Source organism: Hypanus sabinus, chromosome 5, assembly GCF_030144855.1.
Source record: "Hypanus sabinus isolate sHypSab1 chromosome 5, sHypSab1.hap1, whole genome shotgun sequence".
Taxonomy (NCBI): Eukaryota; Metazoa; Chordata; class Chondrichthyes; order Myliobatiformes; family Dasyatidae; genus Hypanus; species Hypanus sabinus.
The window spans coordinates 174,854,893-174,871,998 of record NC_082710.1 but is presented as its reverse complement, the minus strand read 5'-3'; the positions used below and the strand labels follow the sequence as shown (position 1 = coordinate 174,871,998).

The following is a 17,106-nucleotide window of genomic DNA, read 5'->3' as shown; positions in this document are numbered from 1 at the left end:
GGAGGCTCAGTCAATCAATTGTTTCCTCCTGTCAATCAATTTTCCCTGACACCTGGCCATTCGACAACTGAAAGGCTCAGTGTGGCCGGTGACTTAACAAGATGTTAGAGGGCCGAGATCCTTCATCAGGACTGGCGATGAGAAGCTACCTGGCCTGCTGACTGCCTCCAGCATTTGTGTGTGTGTGTTGCTTAGATTTCTAGCATCTGGAGAATTTATCGTCCCGAGTAGCATCTGTGGGGTGGGAGGAGAGAGGGCCGGTGCCATCATCGATGCGGCTGGACGATCGGGACATTTCTTGTTCCAAGCTTTCCTCCGCCCTCTATCTACCCCAGTCCCCCTCCTCCCTCTCCCCTTCTTTTTACCTGTATCTCCTCGCCTGTCCTCCACCCTCTTGCCGTCTTCCTTTCCTCTACATCTAACGCGCTCTCCTCCCTTGCCCCTTCCTCTCCCTCTCAATTCCCTCTGGCACTGTCCTTTGTTCTGAACACCTTTGAGGATGAGGTAGAGGAATACCCTCACAAAATGCCCACCCGACCTCTCTTTGGTTCCTCACCTTCCTTTCTCATCAGATTGCCTATCCACATCCTCTGCCCCTCCACCTACCACCTCCTAGCCTCTGATGCTGTGCCCGACCCTCCTCACCTGGATCCTGCTATCATCTGCCGTCCTTGCTTCAGTCCTTCCCTCACCATTTGACACTGGCTACGTTCCCTCTAGTGCTGGTTTAGTTTTCTAAGACACATCACAGTAACAGGTCCTTCTGGCCCTAATTACACCCATGTGGCCAATTCACCGACTAACCTGTACGTCTTTGGAGCTGGGAGGAAGCCAGAGCACTCAGAGGAAGCCCATGTCGTAACGGGGAGAACGTACAAACTCCTTATAGTCAGCAGTGGGAATTGAACCGGGGTCACTAGTGCTGTAGTAGATGAAGGCTCTTGGCCTAGTATGTTGACTGTCCACGTATGCTGCCCGACCCACTGAGTTCTTCCAACAGTTTGTTGTTTGTATGGCTGCTTGGAGTGTGCCGGCAGCGAAGAACATGGGAAGTGAAGGTGGGCTGAATCTGCACTCGGATTCAGTGTTCTTATGAGCATCCCGTAAGTCTGCAGTTGCTCCAAATGTGTCCGACTGCTGGGTGTGCCAATACATCGCACAACACTCACTGCTGTTCAGCACAAGTGGCACGTGCGAGCTCGATTTCAAAATTTTAGCTAAGTTTGGATAGGTACCTGGTTGGTAGGTTACGGAGGGCTGTGGTAGGCAGGTTAAATAGTTCGGCCCAAACTAGATGGGTCAAAGGCCTGTTTCTGTGTTGTACTTTTCTATGGCTATATAACTATCTCTGTAGACACTGTGCAAACGTGTATGAAGTTCAACATTATGATTCAACAACGAGAACTTTCCATCCATACTTCACCACTTTGTCATGCCACCAAGTTCTCATATATGATTCCATAACCCTCAGACTCACCCTCAAAGATTCTGCAACTCATGTAATCTCTATTATTTATTTATTTAAAGGATTGCTTTCGAAAGGGTGACATCTAGAGGTGATAAGTCAGCCCTGAAGAAGGGTCTCGGACCAAAACCATTTCCATAGATGCTGCCTGATTTACTGAGTCCCTCTGGCCTTCTGTGTATGTTGCTCTGTATTTTATTAACTTATTTGTGGTACTATTTTGTGTTATGTGCTGTGCGTGATATCTGTTTTGTGGGTGCACCTTGGTCTGGAAGAACATTGTTTCATTTATTTGTATATATGGTGTGTGTGTGTGTGTGTGTGTGTGTGTGTGTGTGTGTGTGTGTGTGTGTGTGTGTGTGTGAGAGAGATCTGTCGGTCTCCATGGATCTGCGCCTGAAGTTTCCTGGGCAGGGTTGTATGGGATAGGTAGGTTAACTAGCTAGGTTGTAACCGACAGTTGCCCAAGCTGCAGGCCTTCCCCTGTCCACACCACCGATGTTGTCCAAGGGAAGGGCACTAGGACCCATGTAGCTTGGCACCGGTGACGTCACAGAGCAATGTGTTGTTAAGTCCTTGCTCAAGGACAGAAACACGCTGCCTCAGCTGAGGCTCGAACCAGTGACCTTCAGGTTACTAGGCTGATGCCTTGCCCACTAGGCCACACGCCAACACTATGTACAGTTATGACAACAAACTTGAACTTGATATACTGCAGGTACTTAGATTATAAATTTAATTTAACTTTTTTATATACCTTTTGGCACAACATCTTGGTCCAGGGAAGATCAGTCTAATACATTGAGTTATAATCTAGTCTGGCCCTACCCATGTTTCTCTTTTTAATTTACTCGGGATCTCTCTGTAATCAAACCCGACAAAGTATCAGGTGTCCACAGTAAAGGCTGCTTCCTGCATGATTTCAGAAGGTGCTCTTCCCAGTACTGTCCCAAGGGAAATAATGATTCCTGAGTTTTTAATCGACAAACGTCCACCATAAGAACATGGCCTGAAGTTGCCTAAGGCCACTATTTGGCTGACATGCCTAAACCAGTTTGAACTGCTCTGAATCAGGAGAACAAAGAAAGTGCAAATTTGGGGGTGACAGTGCAATACACACACAATGCTGGAGGAACTCAGCAGGTCAGGCAGCATCTATGGAGAAGGATAAAGAGTAATGCTCCTTATAGCTTTGGGGCAGATCTGACACAGGTCAGTAGTTTAATCCTGAGCCAACAAGATTGAAACACAGCAAATTCCATCTGATAGAAGAAGGATAAGAATGGGAAGGGTCTTGGGCATAGAAACAGCAGGAACCCTGGAGACCGTCCATCATGGAGGTGAGCGAGACCCACCCTGGAAATGTGGAGATCAAATCGGGGGTTATTGTCGGTTGAAAGCCACTTCCATCGTACCTGTTTTCGATAGGCCTGTTTGATGTATGAAACAACTTTCCCCTTGTGTGCCATGGCACTAGTGTTTGATTTCAGACACCTCAGGGGTGTAAGAACAGCATTTGCGGGAGGCTTGGACTCGTTCCTTTTGTCTCCAGGGGCTCATCACAATGAGGTTGTGACCAGTGCTGAAGAACCCCTGGGAAAGCATGCTCCAGACTTTGAAGGCTCATGCTCACCCTTAGCTAAGTATCTGCTTGCTAGTTTTGTCATTTGTGTAACTTGGGGGAACTTAGATGTTTGATTGCATATTTTACTGTTTGTAAATAAATGATTAACATCTATGTTTGTAGTCAGTGTCTTGTGTCTCACTCACTGATACCCTGAACCGATTTCCATGTTGCAGAGCGAGAAGGAACGCCTGGCCAGTGTGAATTCCCGTTCCTTCTCTGTTCGTTGACCATTCAGGGATGGTCAAATTGAGCAGTTGTGCACAGAGGTAATTAGTTTTGGATCGGTCACATGTTTTGTTTTACCTGAATCAAGGAAGGTATTTGTTAGTTAATGCAGAATCTTTTTATTTAATTTTAGTTTAGTTAGTTACACAGATGTTTCATAAACAGATTCTCTCTGTGCCTAACCAATCCCTTTTGTTGAGGGTGAATACAGACAAGGAAATGCTTCATAAGTGTTGTGAAAATCTCTGCTTCCAGCAGCAGGTCATCAAAAAACAATGTGACTGTTGTGAATCTGGCATGTTATGAGAAATCTGGACTGAAGAAATTGTGTTATTTCTGGGCCTGGCCTATACATGATTACCATTCACTACTGTTGTACGGTGTTAGCTAGCATGATTTACACAGTGAACAATTCCTGTTAATTAGGGAATGATGTTCAATAGTGTAAGGTTCAAGCATTGCTCTTTCGAGTGGTCTTGACCACATTTCTCCAGCCCCTGGCCCAACTGAGATATTGCTGCCCCTCTTTATTTACCTTAAGGCAGGGAGCCAGGTTTAGCCCCTTTATTGTTTGTAGTGCTTGAGATCGGACATAAACAAGAGGTCGTTGACCATGGTCATCAATCCATAATGAACATGACAGAAGCAGACCAATCTAAGAAGAAATGTAGACAGTATAGTGTGGAGTATCTGACATATGGATTTATACCAGAACAAAACAGCAGCCAATGGAACTAGAATCAGAAAAGACCATAAGACCATAATATATAGGAGCAAAAGCAGGCCATTCAGCCCATCAAGTCTGCTCTGCCATTCAGTCATGGGGTGATCCAATTCTTCCCGTCATCCCCACTTCCCTGCATTCACCCCATACCGGTTGATGCCCTGGCTAATCAAGAACCCATCTATCTCTGCCTTAAATACACTCAATGACTTGGCCTCCACAGCTGCTCATTGCATCAAATTCCACAGATTTACTACCCTCCGACTAAAGTAATTTCTCCGCATTTCTGTCCTAAATGGACATCCTTCAATCCTGAAGTTGTTCCTTCTTTTCCAAGAATCCCCTGCCTTGGGAAATAACTTTGCCAGATCTAATCTCTTCAGGCCTTTTAACATTTGGAATGTTTCTATGAGATCCCCCCTCATTCTCCTGAACTCCAGGGAATACAGCCCAAGAGCTGCCAGATGTTCCTCATATGGTAATCCCTCATTCCTGGAATCATTCTCATACAAAGGGGGAATCAACATTTCAGGGTGTTGTGCAATTTTTCAAAGAGAAGGACATTCTGCTCACCAACATTCTTGCTTGTATAACAGATGGGAGACACCACTGTGGGTTTATTACTTTCTTGAGAAAACGCTGTAGTTAAAATATTTACCACTCACTGTGTAGTTCATGTAGTGAAAAAACCTGTGACTGGCTGTGCAAATCATTAAATACTAATATCACAGCAATGAATAAAATGACATTCCAGGCTCTTCATTCTCGACTACTGTGAGAGCCTTCTATGAAGAATGATGTACACTTGCTGTTGTACACAGGTCAGATGGCCCTCACAGGGAAGCTGAGACACTTTTATACATTTTTGAAACTATTCAAATTTCTTTGAAAACTCAGATGCTTCATTCAGCAATCATCTCAAGGATATTATCAAGAACAGTTCTTATTTGTTAGAATTATTCACAAAGTTTAATGAAATCAGTCTTCATTTGCAAGGAAATGATGTGAAGTTAACAAATTTCATGACATATGCCAGAGATATTAAATTGATGCAGATTTTGAATCTTATCAAAGTCAAAATAGCCATCTCCACATTTCCATCCAAATTAACCCTATTTAAGTGCAACAGTCTGTAGCGTGGTAGCGTAGTGGTTAGCACAACGCTTTACAGTACAGGCAACCCGGGTTCAATTCCTGCCACTGCCTGTGAGGAGATTGTAAGTTTGCGGGTTTCCTCGGGGTGCTCCAGTTCCTACCACAGTCCCAAGACCATAATGGTTGTTAGGCTAACTGGTCATTGTAAATTGTCCCATGAGTCGGCTAATGATAAATGGGGAGTTGCGAGGTGACACGGTTCGAAGGGCTGGAAGCACTGTATCTCCATAAAATAAAACAGGCTGTTCCGTCTGAAGCGTTTTGGTTGCAGAAAGAATCTCTGAAAGCTATCCAGAACTATGGAAAAAAGCTCAAGATGTTTTTTATTGCATTTCTGAAATATTATTTAATGGAGCGTGGTTTCAATGTACCCACCCAACTTCTTTCAAAGCAGCGAAACAGACAGCAAATTACTGAATGTAAGGATCTGAAACTCCTTCAGCCTGCTGTTGAGAAGCTGGTAGTACAAGCCCACCCTTCTCATTAAGAGAAAAAACACAATGAAGTAGTGAATAGTTGGAGAACGTACGCTCTACAATTACTGATTGTATTTATATAAAGAAATAATTTTATTTGTAGCTTTAATAGATTTGATTTTTTTGCCATTATTTGTCACAGCTTTGAATTTTCATTTACTGTGCATCATAAATCAGTGGTCCCCAACCCACGCGAGGAAATGATGTGAGTCAGCTGCACCTTTCCTGTCACGTCCACTGTTGAACGCACGCGAGGTCATCAGTCGCCAAACTGCAGTGATGCCCTCGCACCAGGGGTCACTCGGGTAACCGGCTGCCTCGTGTGGCCGGCTGGAAATGCCGTTGTTACTGGCCTGGAGCGCGGACAGATGGGCGCCGCCTCTAAACCTGTTTAGCACACCGAATGTTCGTGGGGAACCCGGTGCTAAAATATTTGCAGACGACCTAATTTGGGCTCAGGGTTTTTCGTAAGTATCAGAGCAGCTACCTCGCTGTGATCTACTGACAGTCAACTCTCGGCCGATAGATCCTACAAGGGGGGCCCTGTCGCACTCCTCGCTCGGTCGGTTGTTCTCTCCGGACTGCGACCGCCGCGGCCCCGGCACGGGGACCTCTGACCCTGACCTTGTCCTCTCACCCCACCCACAACCAGACGCACCTGGCCAAGGCGTCTGGCGGCGGGCGGAGGAGGCTGGGGTTCGGGCCCGGAGGCTGTCCAATAAGCCAATGAAGCCCTCAAAACTGCTTAAGCACCTCGAGTCCAAGCACCCCCCCCCCGCACTTAAAGACAAACCCGTTGAGTTTTTGAGCGGAAAAAACGTGAGCAAGTGGGACAGAAGCAAGTGCTGAGAGCCACGAAAACTAAATTGCGGAATAGACTGGACAGAAGGAACCCCCTTCAAGTATCGTTGTGTTCTGGTTGTGATTAACAACACCCCCCTCCCGTAGGCTGGTCCGCAAGGATATTGTCAATATTAAACTGATTCGCGGTGCACAAAAAGTTGTAAATAAAACTTCTTTATAGTGTGTATGTAATGGCCAGGAGGTGAGAAGGGGAGCTGGGGCTATGGTCTAGGAGCCATGGAGGTGTAACACAAAAAAGATTGGGAAACGTTCACCTAAACCCAGGCTCTCCGGTTTGAGATCGCTTGGCCACGGGGAAAATGTTCTCGCTGTCCATTTACCCTGTGCCCCTCTGTCCTATTTCTACTTCGCAAGGAATAGTCCCAGCTCTGGGATGTCGGAGGATGCACCAAAAAAAACCGGGAAGAATTTTATACAATGAGAAGCGCCCCACCGAATCTTCCCTTCATCTTTCAGATTTAGTTTAATTTGGCATAACATTGTTTTGGACCGAAAGGCGTGCTCGTGTGCTGTCCTGTGTTCACTCTCCCTTCGTGTGAAAAGCCCTGCAACATCCTGGCTAATCACCCCTTCACCCTTTTCAGTGCGGGGCAGGGGAAGGGGTCGCCTGTTCATTTACCCTGTGAGCCTCAGGCAGCAACCTGTATTTCCTCAATGAAAACACTGCCACCGTGCGGTCGGGTTCGGTAACGGGCAGTCGCTGCAAAACCAATCGTGGCGCAGATTTCCTTTTTTGGAAAAGATGCAGATTAAGGTCTGGAAATTGTCACCAGTGAACTACAGCAGCTAATCAACTAATCTAGATTTGCAGCATTTGCAGTAACGGTATTCTAGGAGTATGGCGTGTAAAAGTAGGAAGTAGGTATTTAAAATATTTGTTTGCCTTATCTCTGAGGGGTATGGCATAGGCCTGGATGTGGCTGGCGGAGAGAGGAAAGCATACTTACCTGGCAGGGGAGAGACCGTGATCATGAAGGCGGTTCTCCCAGGACGAGGCTATCCCATTGCACTTCGGGTGTGCTGACGCCTGCGATGTCCCCAAATGCGGGATACTCGACTGCAAAATTTGTGGTAGTGGGGGACTGCGTTCGCGCTCTCCCCTGATTTTCAATTGAAAAGTAGAATGAACATTTATATTAGATGTGGAAAAACGAGCGCGTTCGCTACACTTGCTAAGTCATTTCGTTCTCTTAAGCAATTGGGCATTGACTTGTTATCTTAAGCGGTAGGTAAAAAGTAAGCTGAGGAAAAAACAATAGGTGCTGGGAACAGCCATTGACACCAAATCTGTAGAAAAGGACAAACACGAGAAAATCTGCAGATGCTGGAAATTCAAACACTCACGAAATGCTGGTGGAAGCGCTGTCGGCGTTTCGGGCCGAGACATTTCGTCAGGACTCTGCAGATACTCTGCTGCAAATAGCAAAGCAACATACAGCAGGTCCTGCTGAAGTCTCGGTGGCTGCTTTTTTGCTATAGATTTTTTTCCACGAAATATGCTTCATTCACAATAAATTTATTACCATTACATCCTATACATTTTAATAATTATATTCACTCACGTGGCACTCTGCGAGTTCATCTTGTATAATACAACCGTAGTTGAGGCGTATACTCCCTACCACCCAACCCACTCCAACGGGAGAAGAACCCTAAAGAACCATTAATCGGAAGTTTTTCTACTTTCAGACGCAAGGCGATATTTGCTCCCTTGACTTCTACATCCAGGAATCAGTCTCAAGATAAAAGCTTGTCCATTCGGGACAGAGTTTAAAACTCGAGATCAAGGGTCTGTCTAATCCGAAACGTCGACTGTCCGTTTCCATCTGCAGATGCTGACTTCAGCCAACGCTTACGGTATGTTGGTGCCAATCACAGCATCCCTTGTCACTTGGAGTATATTTTTCCACTCGGAAATCAATCCTCCATATTCTATTGTAGAGGGCAGAGGAAGTTCAGTATTCAAGGGAGACATTTTAAAGTAGAACCATAGCACATTACAGCACAGAAACAGGCCTCTTGGCCCTTCTTGGCTGTGCCGAACCATTTTTCTGCCAAGTCCCACTGACCTGCACCTAAACCATACCCCTTCATACCCCACTCATCCATGTATGTCCAAGTTTTTCTTAAATGTTAAAAGTGAGCCTGCATTCACCACTTCCTCTGGCAGCTCATTCCACACTCCCACCACTCTCTGTATGAAGAATCTCTCCCTAATATTCCCTTTAAGCTTCTCCCCCTTCACTCTTAACCCATGTCCTGTTTTTTTTTCTCTCCCAAGCCACAGTGGAAAAAGCTTGCTTGCATTCACTCTATCTATATCCTTCATAATTTAATACTCCTCTAAAAATAATAAAAAAAATTATATACTCCTTTATCAAGTCTCCCCTCATTCTCCAACGCTCCAGGGAATAAAGTCCTAACCTAGTCAACCTTTCTCTGTAACTCAGTTTCTCAAGTCCCGGCAAGGTCCTTGTAAACCTTCTCTGCACTCTTTCAACCTTATTAATATCCTTCCTGTAATTAGGTGACCAAAACTGCACACAGTACTGCAAATTCGGCCTCACCAATGCCTTTACAACCTCACCATAACATTCCAACTCTTATACTCAATACTTTGATTTATAAAGGCCGATGTACCAAAAGCTCCCTTGACGACCCTATCTACTTGTGATGCCACTTTTACCTGTACTCGAGGTGTCAATAAATACGGCGTTAATACAGGAAGATCTCACTGTGGTAAAATAGTTTAACTTGGTCCTCAGTGGAAGAGATGAAGTCCATGAGCAGGATAGCTGTTGCCAATGGATTTGACGAGTTTCTGTTGGTCTGCTGTTGGTCCAGTGTTCATCTGCCAACATACTTGAAGTAAAATTGGACAGGAAAGGAATGGAGAGTTATGTGCTGAGTACAGGTCGGTGGGACTAGGTGAATTTAAGTGTTCGGCACGGACTAGAAGGGTCAAGATGGCCTGTTTCTGTGCTGTAATTGTTATATGGTTATAGATACTGCCTGACTTTCAAGGAAAAGGTACAGAAGACACACACCCAGCTTTTCAGGAACAACTTCTTCCCCTCTGCCATCAGAAGTCTAAATGGACAATAACCTCATGCCCACTACCTCACAGTATTTTGCTGCCTCTTTGCAATAACTATTTAATTTATTTTATATGTATTTCTTATAGTATTACTATAAACAATTATCGATTGTATATCAGTGGTATTAAACTGGTGTGTGTGTGTGTGTGTGTGTCCCCAGTATTGGCGGTATCACCCCAGTGCCTTGAAGACCTGCTGTAGGTTCTCCTTGACCCAGAAGTTTAAGGGAACTGTGGGGAAGATTATTAGATATTACGATCCGAATTTAACAGGTTTCAATTTCACTTTACTCATTAGTAATGCCACCAGCAACGTGGATACTTCCCACAGTGTTTCCTCTTCAGTGAGAAACGGGAGACACGTCCTATCCTCGGGAATTCTTAGATTCCAGTAAACCTCCTGTAAGGAACAGCCCTGTGTGTCAATATCCTAGAATGAATTGGTGTCTTTGGATACATGTAATACGAATAGAGACGAGGAGGAATTTCTTCACTCAGAGTGTGTTGAAACTGTGGAATCCTTACCATAAATGGCTGCGGAGTGCTCAAGTTATTGGACACATTAACAGACAGGGTTGATAGATTGCCGAGTAGTGAGTGGTTATGGATGGAGAGAATCAGGAGATGGGATGAAGATGGAAAATAAATCAGCAATGATCATATGCCAAAGCAGCATCAATGGACTGAATGGATTCATTCTGCTCCTCTGTCTTAAGGTGATTTACATCAGGAGTTCAATAACCATCTGTTTAGAGTCTACAGACATCACTGCAAGGTTTGACATAATTATGAGGTAAAATACCTTGTAACTGATACAGTTCCTTTATATCCTGACATGATACGATGTTGGTGATGCACAGAAACGCCAACAGTGGTGTGGACAGCAGCATGGGAAATGGCCCTTCTACCCAACTTGTCCATGCCCCACAACAGCATCCCTCCCAGATAGTCCCAGTTGCCCGCAACCTGACCTTCACCTCCCCTTCATGTACCTGTCCAAACACACACCTCAAAACAGAGCCTGCTGCCAATACCAATCGTCGATCCCAGCATATGGGATTCTCTCCCAAGGCAGCTAATTGAGCTGTTTTTGGTGACAATGCAGGAGCTGCTGGTCAAGGCCATCACTAGATCTGTCAACTTTGGGGACTGGTCACCTTCTTGAAAAACCAAAAGCCTTCTGGTAAAGTAATGCCACACTGCACCTGTGAGAGTGGAGAAATGTTGACAAAGTGGATCGAGAAATAAGGTGTGCTGGACTTGGGAAAGGGAGGATGAGGAGGGGATATTCATTTATATGCATCAATAATTTAGCTCCCAGAAATTGTTGAATTTATGTTTTTGAAAGCAAAATAGCAAGTTTTCCTTCTCTGGTGACGAAATATAATTAAACCCAATTTAAAAAATGAAAACATTTATAGAAAGCATCTTAAAAAATACTTAAAACTGTACAAAGTTTACATTCCAAAACAGATGACATTATTAAATAAAATAACCCGATACAGAGAACCCGATCAAAGGAATTGAATAGTCCGGTTACCAGTGTTTACAATTAGAACATCACAGCCAGACTCAGGACATTGACATGACCCAGTGGTGTTACAGTGGAGACTATTCCCAAGAGCCAACATCAGCATCAGACCCACTGAAGTGTCCAGAGAGCTCAAACCGAGCAAGCCCCATACTGTCACATTTACAGTCCTTTAATCCACCTCCTCAATAGTTGGTCCAGAGGAACTGGCATTCCCAGCCTGTGCCCTGCATGATTCCCCTGCGCCTGCTCCTTGGTACAGTTTGGCAATGATGGGGTTGCAGACTTTTTCCAGCTCTTTCTGCTTGTGCTCAAACTCTTCCTTCTCTGCCATCTGATTCTTCTCCAGCCATGATATTGCCTCGTTGCACAGGTCAATAACTTTCCTCTTGTCTTCTGCACTGATCTTTCCAGCCATCTTCTCATCCTCCACAGAGCCCTTCATGTTGAAGGCATAGGACTCCAGGGAGTTCTTGGCTGCAATCTTCTGCCGCTGCATTTCATCCTCATTCTTGTACATCTCGGCCTCCTGCACCATCCTGTCAATTTCCTCCTTACTCAGCCTGCCCTTGTCGTTGGTGATGGTGATCTTGTTTGTTTTCCCAGTGCTCTTGTCGACAGCAGAGACATTGAGGATGCCATTGGCGTCAATATCGAAGGTCACCTCAATCTGGGGTACGCCACGAGGAGCGGGAGGGATGCCACTCAACTCAAACTTGCCCAGAAGGTTGTTGTCCTTGGTCATGGCTCTCTCGCCTTCATACACCTGAATAAGGACACCAGGCTGGTTATCGGAGTAGGTGCTGAAGATCTGGGTCTGCTTGGTGGGGATGGTGGTGTTCCGCTTGATAAGGGTGGTCATGACTCCACCTGCCGTCTCCAGCCCCAACGACAGAGCAGCAACATCCAGGAGTAGCAGATCCTGAACATTCTCCGACTTGTCCCCCATCAGAATGGCCGCCTGGACAGCTGCCCCATAGGCCACGGCCTCATCGGGGTTGATGCTCTTGTTCAGCTCCCTACCGTTGAAGAAATCTTGCAGCAGCTTCTGGATCTTGGGGATGCGGGTGGAGCCTCCGACCAGGACAATCTCATGGATCTGGGATTTGTCCAGCTTGGCATCCCTCAGGGCTTTCTCCACTGGCTCCAGAGTGCCCCTGAACAGGTCAGAGTTCAGCTCCTCAAACCGAGCCCTGGTGATTGAGGTGTAGAAATCAACACCCTCAAACAGAGAGTCAATCTCAATACTGGCTTGGGTGCTGGAAGACAGGGTTCTCTTTGCTCTCTCGCAGGCCGTCCGCAGCCTCCTCACGGCTCTCTTGTTCTGGCTGATGTCCTTCTTGTATTTCCGCTTGAACTCCTCAATGAAGTGATTGACCATGCGGTTGTCAAAGTCCTCTCCTCCCAGGTGGGTATCACCGGCTGTCGATTTCACTTCAAAGATCCCGTCATCAATGGAGAGAATGGAGACGTCGAAGGTGCCACCACCCAGGTCAAAGATGAGAACATTACGCTCCCCTTTGCCTTTCTTGTCCAGGCCATAGGCAATGGCAGCTGCTGTCGGTTCATTGATGACACGCAGGACATTGAGACCCGCTATCACACCAGCATCTTTGGTTGCCTGGCGCTGGGAGTCATTGAAATAGGCAGGAACGGTAACGACAGCGTTGGTGACATTGTGGCCGAGGTAAGCCTCAGCAATCTCCTTCATCTTGGTCAGCACCATGGAGGAGATTTCCTCTGGGGAAAAGGTCTTGTTCTCCCCCTTGTACTCCACCTTCACCTTGGGCTTCCCTCCGTCACTCACCACCTGGAAGGGCCAGTGCTTCATGTCAGACTGCACCGTCGGGTCATCAAACCTCCTCCCGATGAGCCGCTTGGCATCAAAGATGGTGTTGGCAGGGTTCATTGCCACTTGGTTCTTGGCCGCATCGCCGATGAGCCTCTCGGTGTCGTTGAAGGCCACATAGCTGGGGGTGGTGCGGTTGCCCTGGTCGTTGGCGATGATCTCCACCTTGCCATGCTGGAAGACCCCCACACAGGAGTAGGTGGTGCCCAGATCGATCCCGATGGCTGTCCCCTTGGATGCAGGCATCTGTGTTTCTGATGAAAGCTCCGACGTTCCTTATTGAAATACCAGAAGGACTTCTTTGCTTCTCCAAGCCGATCGTTACTGCATGGCTTGCTGCTCCGTCCCTTAATATAGTCCCAGCGCGGCTATGTGGGCGGTGCTTCGTTCTTGAGGGGCGTCTAGGTAAACCAATGAAAACGCGGGCGAGTGACTCACCGCCGAAGGTTGGAGAAGGTTCCGAGGCGGCGGCCAATGACAGCGCTGCTAGTCCGAGACTTGCCGGGGCTTCGCGAAAATTCTGGAAATAGCGAGGAAGATCTGGGGCAGTCAGGGAGGTTCCGGCAGAAACAGAGTCATTCAGGAACCCTTTGAAACACTTGTTAAACTGTACGAAACAAGCAATATTGCACCTCTTCCAAAAGTTCCCTCCACGCAAGAAAAAGTCTCAAGCACCTTCTGGGGAGGGAATTCTCCGGCCTTAAGGGACAAAGCGAGAAAACAAGGAACGACAGCTCTGGGTAATATCTGCAGGACCAAATTAGCAACAGAACAAACACTTAAAAGAGAAAGTCAGAGTTTGTGACATTTAATTTTGACGAAAGGAATTTGCCGGTGATGGCCCTGTTCTGGGCGGGACATGGAGTTTAAAAAAGAATTTTTAGGCTGACAGAAGTAATGAAATTTGCGAGAGTTCTTTTGTTTCGGTATAAATATACAGGTACACTCACAGACGTACACTCAATGGGCACTTTACTAGGTACAGGACAGTTGTGTGTCTGCTGGTTAATGTAAAAGAACTGATCAGCCAATCATGTGGCAGCAGCTCAATGCATAAAAGCATTCAGACATTGTTGAGTTGTTGTCCAGACCAAACATTGGAATGGGGAAGAAATGTGACTTTTTAGGTGACTTTTACTGTGGAATGACTGTTGGTGCCAGACAGGGTGGTTTGAGTATCTCAAAATCTACTGATCTCTCGGATTTTTGTTCACAACATTCACTAAAGCTTACAGAGAATGGTGTGTAAAACAAAACCATGCAGCGAGTGAAAATGCCTTGTTATTGAGAAGGTCAGAGAAGAATGGCCTGTCTGGTTCTGGATGACAGGAAGGTGACAGTAACTGAAGAATCCACGTGGTACCACACTGGTGTGCAGAAGAGCCTCTCTGAATGAACAACACATAGAAGATTGAAATGGACGTGTTAGAGCACAGACGCACACTAAGACAGAATTTATTATGTGTGGGATGTACCGAATAACGTGGCCACTGAGTGTAAATCTCCCCCAGTGTGTGGGTGATTGATTGGTGTAAGTGTGTGTTTGTAGGTCAGTGCAGAATGATGGGGATTGGTTCATACAGAATGATGCCATGACTTTACTGTCCTTCCATACCCACAAACAGGTCAAAATCTTTCTCTTCCCACTAAGCCGTTAAATAAGAACTGACCACTGACCTCCAATTCACTCTGGGAGGCTGAATATTGAAATTCAGGACTGTTCCTCACAAAGCAAAATTGGTAAATTTCCACAAACACATCTACTATAAAGTCAGCTCTTTCTGTCAGTTCCCCGGGATGCTTTCCATCAGAGTCTGGGGACTTGTCTACTGTTTACTCGGCCTACCCATTTGCTCATCACTCTCTTCAGTGACAGTGATGGTCAGGGGTTCTCACCTCCCATTGCATTCATAACGTCTCTCCTTGACATGTTAGATGTGTCCTCAATACAAAGTCAGAATCTGGCACATATAGTGAAATCTGCTGTCTTTGAGGGAACAGTACGATGCAATACATGGTATTAGAGAAAATAAGAATATTTGTGCATATTAAACAGTTAAAATAAGATAAGTCATATAGAGGCACAAATTTTAAAAAAGAAAGAGGTAGTGTTCATGGCTTGTTGATCAGGACTGTGGGAATCACGGTGTTAAATATTGATGGTGACGATGAACAGTGTTCTGTCCAGGTGACCTCAGGCCGAGTGAAGAGTGAGTTCATTCGAAGTGGAATGGCTTAAACAATTGAAAAAGCTACACTGAACGCTTGTGAGTTTGGAACCTGCAGCTCTGAGAAATATAATGCAGAGAATGGTGTTAGCTGTGTGGATTGTCACGGATGCAAGAGTTGCTGGGGAATTTGCAAGTGGGAAGAAGTGGAGTAATATTTAGAAACTTGTCTTTTAAAATGTCATTTAGCAAACAAATTCCATATGAATGGTGTACAAAAGCCTCGGTGACAAAATCCTCCATTACCCCGCTACAGGCCCTACGTGCGTTTTGTGCGGATGAACGAGAGCGAAAATGATCAAACTCAGAGGAGATCAAGTTCTTATTGACAGCATTTTGCTGGCAGTTAAAATGAATACCTCCGTGCATTCAGTCCAACACATCGATGAACAAATGGAAAAGTGTGTCCAAACGCCGGACAGCTGGAGAGGCAAAAATTATGTGTTTGCATTTCTTTATGTTATCAAAGTTCAAAGTAAGATTTATTGTCAGAGTACATACATCTGACCACGTACAACCCTGAAATTCTCATCCTGTGGGTATACTCCGCAAATCTATAGAACAGTAACTGTAAACATCCAGAACTATAAACAGTAAACAAGCCGTGCAAATATAAATAAATAACAAACATGAAATAACAATATAACTGAGTCCTTAAATGAGGGTAGCTGTCTCCTTTTGTTCAAGAGCCTAATGGTTGGGGGGTAGTAACTGTTCGGGAACCTGGTGGTGGTGAGTCTGAGAACTGAGGCATTTGTATCTCCACCTGATGGCAGCAGCAAGAGAAGAGCCTGGCCTGCGTGGTTTCTGGGTGTTTTCTCAATCTTCAACTAAAAGATGCACATGTAAAGGAATTGCAGACTCCTCTGGGAATGAAGCTCTTGCTTTCAGACCATTGAATAAAGTGAGATACTGTCTAGACGCGTTGCACTGCAGACAATCATAAATACGTACGAGGCATTGATTGTATATTCTGAGGATGATAAGATATATCACAAGATATATTGTCACAGAAATTTGATAAACAGTGAATAAATATAGCTTTAGTCGTCTTAAATGATGTCTCTAAAGAACAGGCTGCGCTGTTGAAGACTGCAAAGGAGTGTATTAATGCCAATTGATGAACTTCATTTTGCACGAGGCAAAATTAACGAGATAAGAAGGAAGTATCTGGGAGACAATGTGTCTTGGAGTGAGAAAGTTACATTTTTCTCAGCCAAATTTGTGACAGGAGCTACAAATTCTCTGGTGACCTTGATAAACCACCTCTGTGTTTATTGAGAAGAGAGGTTTCCTGAGGGTGAGGTACAATGGGCGGCTTTTGATTTTTCTGTACATGCGGGATGGGACCTCCATTTTGGCAAAGACCAGGTCAGTGCCTTGTGTGGAAAATACCCTGATTTCCTTGCTGTCATAGTGAAGCAGTACAACGACTTCAAATTTACTGTACAGGAAAAGATTAAATCCTAACCGATTACTAGCTCGTCTGAAATGGTGACATTTGCAACTCAAAATGAAGAGTTTTGTGACCTTGCAAAGCTGACGGACAATGGCAGAACCTTTCTTACAACTAGTGCTGCTCATGAAAGAGGTTTTAGCCTCATGAATCAAATCAAAAACAAGCTGAGGAACCGTTGAAGTGAGTGTCATTTGGATATGCCAATGGGAATTCTCTGCTGGAAGAGGATTTATTAGTCTGGACAAAGATGGGTAAATGCCAAAGACAGCAGGGAGAAAAGTGACTAAGCAACTTGAATATGTTCAATATCTTGTTCACATTTATGTCTCTTTTGTAATTCAGCTACCAATTTGGTGCTGTACGCAATGATTTCCAAATAAAACACTGATCTGCATACATTGTCAAC

General features: G+C 45.3%; 1 protein-coding gene, 1 long non-coding RNA gene and 1 other non-coding gene across 3 annotated transcripts; 2 read left to right on the top strand and 1 right to left on the bottom strand.

The window, feature by feature from the left end:
* The first annotated feature begins 5,942 nt into the window (after positions 1-5,942).
* On the top strand, positions 5,943-17,105 carry LOC132394626 (uncharacterized). The gene is made up of 3 exons (XR_009512391.1): positions 5,943-6,139; positions 8,226-8,393; positions 15,498-17,105. It is a non-coding gene; the product is annotated as an uncharacterized LOC132394626 (long non-coding RNA).
* Positions 7,476-7,639, top strand: LOC132394914 (U1 spliceosomal RNA). Its single transcript, XR_009512454.1, has one exon. It is a non-coding gene; the product is annotated as a U1 spliceosomal RNA (small nuclear RNA).
* LOC132394625 (heat shock cognate 71 kDa protein-like) lies at positions 11,121-13,310 on the bottom strand. Its single transcript, XM_059970969.1, has one exon. The coding sequence runs from the start codon at positions 13,257-13,259 to the stop codon at positions 11,337-11,339; it is 1,923 nt and encodes a 640-aa protein (XP_059826952.1). The 5' UTR covers positions 13,260-13,310; the 3' UTR covers positions 11,121-11,336.
* Position 17,106: the final 1 nt, after the last annotated feature.